The 9,105-nt window shown below is 39.4% G+C and overlaps 1 protein-coding gene across 4 annotated transcripts in view; it reads left to right on the top strand.

Moving 5' to 3' along the window:
- MYO3A (myosin IIIA) overlaps positions 1-9,105 on the top strand; it is a 239,557-nt gene that overhangs the window by 220,097 nt on the left and 10,355 nt on the right. For all 4 annotated transcript variants that reach the window (XM_037740961.1, XM_017535518.2, XM_017535516.2 and 1 more), the window contains 2 exons: positions 523-629; positions 8,545-8,585. In XM_037740961.1, coding sequence (XP_037596889.1) covers positions 523-629; positions 8,545-8,585 — 148 coding nt within the window. The remainder of the gene's footprint in view (positions 1-522; positions 630-8,544; positions 8,586-9,105) is intronic.

The raw sequence follows: 9,105 nt of genomic DNA, 5'->3' as shown, positions 1-9,105 counted from the left end.
TTTTTGAGACGGAGTTTCATTCTTGTCTCCCAGGCTGGAGTGCAGTGACACAGTCTCAGCTCACTGCACCTCTGCCTCCCCAGTTCAAGCGATTCTCCTTCTTCAGCCTCCCAAGTAGTTAGAATTGCAGGTGCCTGCCACCACACCTGGCTAATTTTTTTGTATTTTTAGTAGAGATGGAGTTTCACCATGTTGGCCAAGCTGGTCTTGAACTCCTGACCTCAAGTGATCTGCCTGCCTCTGCCTCCCAAAGTGCTGGGATTATAGGCGTGAGCCACTGCACCCAGCTGCATTTCTTTTCTTCCTTTTGTTTTCTTCCCCTTAGCTCTCAAAGCCCTAGACCACCAGGAAAGCATGTGGTGAGGACTAGGACAAGGGTTGGTTGTGCAACAAAAGTATTTCCTTTTTCTCCAGCTTTAGCCTCAGTTGTATGTATATAATTTCTTATTTATCCCAAAAGGAAAACATCACTTGATAATAGTCTTTGCAATTGAATACTTGTTTATGGTCTCCTTTTTATAGGTATCTCTAAAGGAGAAGAGCCAAAAATATTGAGACCCCCAAGACGACCCCGGAAACCCAAAACATTAAATAACCCTGAAGACTCCACATACTATTATCTACTACATGTAAGTGGCTCACTCTTACTATTGGATGGGAGCCATCACATCCACTAATGGCCAGTGTGAAAACTGTGGCTAGATTAGGCGCCTGGCACAAAGGAAGGCTTGGCAAGACAGAGATGTCCTTGGTCTCCTCTTCAATGCCCTCCTCTGGCCTGGGCACTTGGATCTCCTCCAGCCCTTCTTCCTCACATTCAAGCCTCTCCCATAGTAGTACCTACAATGTCCTCCTTGTAGCTTTCTCTGCTGGTCCATTAATCTAAGCTAATATGGAAATATCAGCTCAGCAAGGGAAACCCATCATAGCAGGAACTCTCCAGAGAGAGACTTTGGTGTAAATGAGTGGGTTATGATAAAACTAGAAGAAAAGGAAAAAGGGGGAGAAATAGACATTTGTTGAGCATCTTTTAAATTCCAGGCCTAGAATGAGGCTCATTCACATCCACTGTGATAGCTAATCCTGGAAAAAGCCCTGAATGTACTATCCATATCTCTCAGATCAGAATTCTGAGACATAGATAAGCATGTCTCAGTTGCCAGGCCATTTGTTTTATTGAGGTCTTCTGACCCCACAGCTCCTGCTCACTCACAACATGAGGACTCATTTTCCTCACCCTTGCTATCCTGGCCTTCCAACCATGTTTCCGTTCTCCATGAATGCCATTGTCAACTACATGGTTTCCTAAACCAAGAACCTGGGAGTCATTCTGGATCTTGTCCTCCCTCTCATACTGTAATCCATCAGTGTCTCTAAACTGTGGCTTCTACCTCCAAGAGCTCACTCCAACTCATTTCCCTCCTCTAACCTCACAGCAATTACCGTATTTCAGACGATCATCATTTCCCATTCTGGAATATTTCAGGTCCCACCTAACTGTCTAATTGCACCCTGTCCAGCCTGCACATGAAAATGTCTCTAAACCATACCTTTGAGCATACTCCTCCCTTAATTGTTCCTTTAATGGCTCAGCAGCTCCTTCAGGATGAAGTCCTAATTCCTTCCAAGGCCTTCTTCACTGGACCTGCGACTGCCCTTCCGCCTCTTTTCTCACCCTCTTCTTGTCCTTGAGCCACAGTGAACTGCTTGAAACTCTGCAGGTGAGCTGCATTTCCTCGTGCTCCGAAGGCATTTGCTGCCACTGGCTGGTCCTCCATTTGCAATATTTATTCACTCTTCCAGTCCTCACTGCCACAGTGAGAGACCAGCACTACCCTATGCTCTGGAGAACCCAGAAGATGTGTCGAAACCCAGAGAATCAGTTGGAAATAAGTTTTCCATGTCGCAGGCAAAAAATGAAGCTCATACTTGACCTTCAAGTTAGCCAGTCTTCTCTAGTTCTTTCCCTTCTCTCTAGTGATTTCTTTTCAGTTTCCACAGAGGGTTGTCTCCCTCTGGGTGTTGCCCAGGATTCGATCTTCTATTCTCTTCCCCTCTCATTTCCTTTAGACAATCCCATTAGCTACCATGACCTCAGTGACTGCTGATTTCTGAATCTTTATCACTGGCTTAAATCTCTCTATAGCTCCCGACTCAAATATCGAACTACCTAATGTTTGTTTTACATATTCCACATGAATACACACTGGCATTCATGTATACATATATAGAGATTATATACACACACATACACATCCATACATGGCTGTGCACACAGCTTTGTTGAGATATAAGTTGCATGCCATACAATTCACCCATCTAAATAAACATTAAATGGTTTTTAGCACAATCATTTAATCACAGTCAATTTTACAACATTTTTATCACCTTAAGAAACCCATTAGAAGTCACTTCCCACCTCCCACCCCCCGCCCCAAGCCCCAGGCAATCACCAATCTAGTTTGCTGTTTCTATCAATTTGCCTATTCTGGACATTTTCTGTAAATAGAATCACACAATATGTGGTCTTTTTTGAATAGTCAACTAATTGTACAAGCCAATAATCTGACTATTACCTTGACTTCTCCCTCATTCTCATCTTCCATATTCAAAAATCTAAATCCAAATATCTCTTGAGTTTCTGTTTCTCTCCATGCTATGTGCAAATACCGTCTTTCAGGCCAGCATGTCTCGTCAGTATTTCTGAGTCACTTCTCTTACTGGTCACTTGGGCTCTTGTTTTTCCCCTTCTAATTAATATATTTTCCACACTGTGGCCAGAGTTTTATTTCTAAAATTAATATCCAATTATACTATCCTCCCATGGATGGAACTTTTCCATTACTTCCCACTGTCCTAAGATATGGAGGGCTGTCAAAATCTGGGCCCTGCTCACCTTTCCAGCCTCTGTGCTTAATATTCACCCCTCCAAACTCTCCACTCCACCCCTCCTTTCCAGTTACCTGCTTTCTCCTCTTCAAATTGTCCATGAACATTTGTCCTTGGACATGCCCTTTTGTCATCCTGGAACACACATCCGCTTTCTCTTCTCATCTTTTCATGATCCAAACACCTTCAGTCTAGATGTCTTTTTCTTCAGGGAAACTTCTTGTCATTCTGAAATCCCAAAGACAGCTCTTCCTATATCCTCCCTAAGCAGCCCATACTTCCCTTTTATGACACTTTATCATGTTAGAGAAGGATTGGTATGGCTTCCACGAAGTCAAGGAGTTTGCCTATTGCATTCAACCTGACACATAGCAGGCATGCAATAAATATGTATTGTACAAATGAGAGCAATGAAATAAAAGAATGAAAAACAAATCGGAGTAAATTGAGAAAAGTCTAAAATTCCAGATACCTGCCTTTGACAGTCACTTTATAATGGAAGCTGATTAAGAAATGACATTGATTTTTTCCTCTGCCGCTCAAATAATCTAAAAAGCAGCAAATAAACTGACATTTGTTTATGCAGTTAAACACAACAGCAGAAACAAGCTTAGAAATTACCAAACATTCCCTACTAACCCCGAATTTAAGTAGTAAATGATACTCAATGGTCTTTATTAAGTGCAACTGAAATGACAAGTGATTGTGATGGCTTCAACAACAGATAGTATTCCCAGTATGAGAAATTGTAAAAGACTTGAACTGAATTGAAATGTTTATTACTAACAGCCAATGAGAACTATGGAGCAAATTCCGAGCCTCATAAATAAGTTCCATCCCCAAGAAGCTTACTTTGTCATCAGACTATTATTTTTTTAGTGACTGTATTTCCATATATCCTAAGTTATTAGGAATAAGATCCTTTTTTGTAACTCTGAGTCTTGAAAAATAAAACACAGAACAGGAGTATATTATTACAAGTGAAAACATACCATGTGTTCATAGTTATCTGGCCCTTCCCAGGATTTGAGGCATTACACATGGTGAAAAGTGTGGCTGTAATGGGGCCCCACTTCCTTCAACCACCAAATACTTTCTGTAATTTTAAATGGTTTTTATGAAAGTCTTTCTAAAATATATTATACTACATACTTAAAACCCTTTCTTGATGACCCAGGGTCACTTTAGCGAATGAAAATATTTCTTACTTTTTTAATGTTTTATTTTCCATGTTTATGGATATATACTAGTTGTATATGTTTATGGATTGCATTTGGTATTTTGATACAAGTATACAATGTGTAATGATCAAATCAGGGTAACTGGAGTATCTGTCATTTATTATTTCTTTGTGTTAGGAACATCCCAATTCCACTGTTTTAGTTATTTTGAAATATACAATACATTATTGTGAACTTATATTGTAGCACTATTCAAAATGTTTGTGCTTGATTCATGTTACTGAAACACCAGGGGTTTGGTTGAGGTCCTGCTGCACACTGCACAGAAAGCCAATCACTGAGCCAACGAGTATTGCCAAGAAAGAAGGCTTTAATCAGGTGCTGCAGCTGAGGAGATGGGAGCTCAGTCTAAAATCCATCTCCCTGACTAACACCAGGGTTTACATAGCAGGGAGGAAAGGCAACAATGTTTAAGAAAACAACATCTAGGGAGGGGCAAGGAAGTAATCATGGTGAAAGAATACAGTGATCTGGTGAGTTTCAGTTCTTTAATACTTTTTTGAGAGGCCTAAAAGTTATTTCCTGAGGAAAGAACTCAGATAAAACAAATATAAATTTCAAGCTTTAGGAGCAGAAGGGTCAGTTTCTATGTTTATCAAAAAGAACAACCTACAGGGCAATTGAGTTGGTTTCATTTGGATCTATACTTACCAGAGAGGATCCCTGACCACCATGTCTAAGGCAACACCCTATCTCACTGTATGCCTCTGGCCTGCTTCATTTTTCTTTAGTGCATTTTATATTTTTTCTGTGTTTGTTTTTTGAGACAGAGTTTCACTTTGATGCCCAGGCTGGAGTGCAGTGGCAAGATCTTGGCTCACCGCAACCTCTGCCTCCTGGTTTCAAGCAATTCTACTGCCTCAGCCTCCCACGTAGCTGTGATTACAGGCACCTGCCACAATGCCTAGCTAATTTTTTTGTATTTTTAGTACAGACGGGATTTTACCATGTTGGCGAGGCTAGTTCCGAACTCCTGACCTCAGGTGATCTGCCCGCCTTGGCCTCCCAAAGTGCTGGGATTACAGGCATCATACCTGGCCCTCTTCAGTGCATTTATAAATATTTATTTGTCTACTTGTCTCCTGCCCAACTTGCCCATCTAAACTAGAAGCATTTTGGAGGCAGGGCCTTTGCTTACTGTTACGGCCATAGTCCTTGGAACACTGTGCTGCTAACATGGCAGCTAGAAGACTGTTAAATAATAGATTCCTGTAGTATAGTACCCGCAGGGGCTGTTGAGTTGTGGAAAATTATTTCCTTCACATTTGTCCAACACAAACATCTCTGCTTTCAGTTGTTTTGCTATTTTTATAGCATTTTTTTTTCCTCCTTAGATGTCACTTCTTACAATGGTCATTCTGGCTGCCTTAACGTCAGTATTGGCTCTTTCCTGTGACTTGATGCTCTTTAACTCTTACTTCCAGGAAATGTTGCTGCTGCTGTGTCCAAAATAAGAGTGAGCCAAGCCACAGAAGCGTGCCTGTGGAGGAGAGCATTAGCGGAGTGCGAGTGCCCTGTTGTGCTGCCCAGGCTAACACTCAAAGCTGTGCGACATTAGCAAAAATGACTCAGGGCCAAGTTTCCTCAAAACAAAAACGAGTAATCGAACACAATCCTATCAGAGATCCCTTCCAATTTTATAATTCTCTCCAGTACTTTCCCTGAACTATAGCAGTAGCTAGTTTGGCTGCTCCAAAGTCTTTTTTCTTCTTGATTTCTACATTTTAGCTCCTTCTTCATCCATAAATAAATTGGTAGTATATTACCAAAAGGAAAGTAAGATTGTGCTCACCATGATGTAATGGATAGGAATTTTAATGTTTTCTCATAAAACATGTTTCTTTATGTTGGGTGGGGATGAAGGGGGAGTGTGATGTGCCTGATTAAGGAACAGGTTCTTCAAAGTCTTCAGAATTAAGACATTATTCTTTAAAGGCTTCCTCAAGAAACACCCTCACCAGAAAATCTACTTGAGTCATGTTTGTCTCCTCTTTCTTTTCTCTACTCTGGTTCTACAAGAAATTGCCATGGAACATCTGCTTCTTTATTTTCATTTCAAATTTCAAGTTTTTAAATTGTAATTTCAAAACTATAATTGAAAACATTGCACACCTTAGCAAAAAACATCCCCAGTATAAACTATATGTGATAAGTTTCTTATAAAATCCTCACCTTTGAGGAGTGATATGCTTCCCTTTTCATGACAAAGAGCAGGGATTGATGCATCGTGCTCCCCTTTCAGCCCCAGCTGTTCAGAAACTAAGAGACAAACGTAAGCCTGTCTCAACACACCTACTTCCTTTGCCTCCTCTGTTTCTCATTTACAATGTCTACTTTATTACTTTGACTGTATAACTACTTCTATCATGAGCCATCTTAAATAATTTTTGGAAAAAATATATTATTGAATTACATTTCATTAGAATATTCTAACACAAGGCCAGGCATAGTGGCTCAGGCCTGTAATCCCAACACTTGGAGAGGCCGAGGTGGGTGGATCACTTGAGCTCAGGAGTTCGAGAGCAGCCTGAGGAACACAGTGAAACCTTGTCTCCACAAAAATACAAAAATTAGTGAGGTCTGATGGGTCACGACTGTAGTCCCAGCTACAAAGGTGGCTGAGGTGGGAGGATCACTTGAGCCAGGAGGCGGAAGTTGCAGGAGATTGCACCGCTGCACTCCGGCCTGGATCACAGAGTGAGACCCTGTCCCAAAAAAAGAAAAAAGAATATTGTAACACAGAAAAGAGTGAAAGAAGTGTGGGACAATATGTCCTCTTCCAGGAATTCCTATAACTGAGAACCAACTTATATATACCACGTCCCAGAGGGAAGTGCTGATCTGGTATATATAAATAGGATCCTTACCAGCCTGAGAATTCAAGGGCAGAACATTATTTGATTCTTGATTGTATTTATTGTATTAAGGGCATCTCTGTCACTCAACATAGTGCCATCACTTAAGCATAACTTTGAACTATAGACAGTTGTTACCTAGAACAAAAGGGACTTTTTTTCAGGTAAAGGATGAGGGAGGCAGGACCTCTGTAGGAAATTACTACTGGAATCATGTTAAAATAGCAACAATCACCACAACAAATACTACCCCAGTTCCAGAGATCATTAACCAAACTGCTAGTGGCCACTGTTCCTATGCTGGCAATGTAATTATTAGTAAGGACATATTAGCCTAGGGCATTGGATCAAGAATGTGAAGTACTGGGAAGTGGGAGGGAGGAATGTAATTGATATCTTTCCCTTACATTGTTCTTTCCTGAATGGTCTCCTCCAAAACTTGATGCAAGGAAGCACTCACTTCTACCTCATTCACCTGTTAAAATGCCAACCAATAAGAATAAAAGAAGCCATGCACTGTTTCGCTCATCCACCATTTTAGAGTATGACAAATGATAAATTCTGAAAAAAGCATGACTTCCTATGTCTCTAAAATACTGTGGAAAAGCCTCAGTATTTATAAACCATTGTTAATTGACATTTTTATTATATTACACTTTTATGGTACCAGCCAACTTGATAACTGCTATAAATTTTCCGCAATTATATTTTCAGCTTGTTCAAGGTGAGCATGGTGTCTTTTTTCTCAGCCTAAAAGACATATATGCTGTGGCAACATGTAAATATATGAGCTCAAATATGTTGAAGTAGCACACACACAGAAACAGACTACAAATGCTACAGTGCACAGATCATCTTGGTTTGTATATAAGGTGAAACTTATATGCAAAGGACCATTTTGTTACTGTTCAAATTGAAGTATCGATTAAAATATATCTAATTATTTCCATACTTGAATATCTTAATTTGTTCTGACCTTGATACATAAAGTCCTCAACTATGAAAACATAGTTCAAATGAAAACATATATCATCTTGCTGCCACGTTTATGTCATAAATGGGCTCCTATAGGTTTATGAAGTCACAATTCCATTATTTTTGTGGACTGTTGCATCTGCCCTCCATATTCACCCACCTGTTTTACCTGCAAACTAAGAAGCAAGACATCAAAGCAGCCTAACTAACCTGCTTACATCACAACTGCATTTGTAGTAGAGAAATGGGCTTCCCAGAACTTTTATAATTTGCTCCCATTTGTAGTAAATAGATCTTATGTGACCTTGTCTATATTGGTCACCATGTGGTAAATATATTTTTCATATGGAATGCAAAGATTCATTTCAGTTTAGGCATGGTAAAAATAATCCAAAATTTACAATTAATAAAATTTCAGTAAATTATATTTCTTTCAATTTTTAAAATATTGTATCCATTTGCTTATTTCTAACAGTATTTTAAGAATAAATGTATTTACATATTAAGATTAGAGTGCTATATCAATTATGTTATATTAAGATCATAATATTATATAGATCTTTTGAATTCTTCTTTCCCTTCAGAAGTCAATCCAAGAAGAAAAACGAAGGCCAAGGAAAGACAGGTAATTATTACTTCTCGATTTCAATAAGTTATTCAAACAAAAATAAAAATCTATGTGTTCAAATTATTATTTTAAGTCATCTATTTTATATGGAGAGACCTGGAAAGTAATGTTTACTCAGTACATTTATATTACAAATATGTGATTTATATATAATTTATAAGATCCTGCCTATTGTGGCCAGGCGCAATAGCTAACACTTGTAATCTCAGCGCTCTGGGAGGCTGAGGCAGGCAGATCATGAGGTCAAGAGATTAAGACCACTCTGGTCAACATGGTGAAACTCCATCTCTACTAAAAATACAAAAAATTAGAAAAAATTAGCCAGGCCTGGTTGTGGATGCCTGTAATCCCAGCTACTCAGGAGGCTGAAGCAGGAGAATCACTTGAACATAAGAGATAAAGGTTGCAGTGAGCCAAGATTGCACCATTGCACTCTAGTCTGGTGATAGAACAAGACTCTGACCCAAAGAAAAAAAAAAAAGAAAGATCCTGCCTATTGGAAATCTGTTGAGCCAGC

This window comes from Cebus imitator, unplaced genomic scaffold (genome assembly GCF_001604975.1).
Source record: "Cebus imitator isolate Cc_AM_T3 unplaced genomic scaffold, Cebus_imitator-1.0 Scaffold92, whole genome shotgun sequence".
Lineage (NCBI taxonomy): Eukaryota > Metazoa > Chordata > Mammalia > Primates > Cebidae > Cebus > Cebus imitator.
This window is presented reverse-complemented; position numbering and strand designations above follow the sequence as displayed.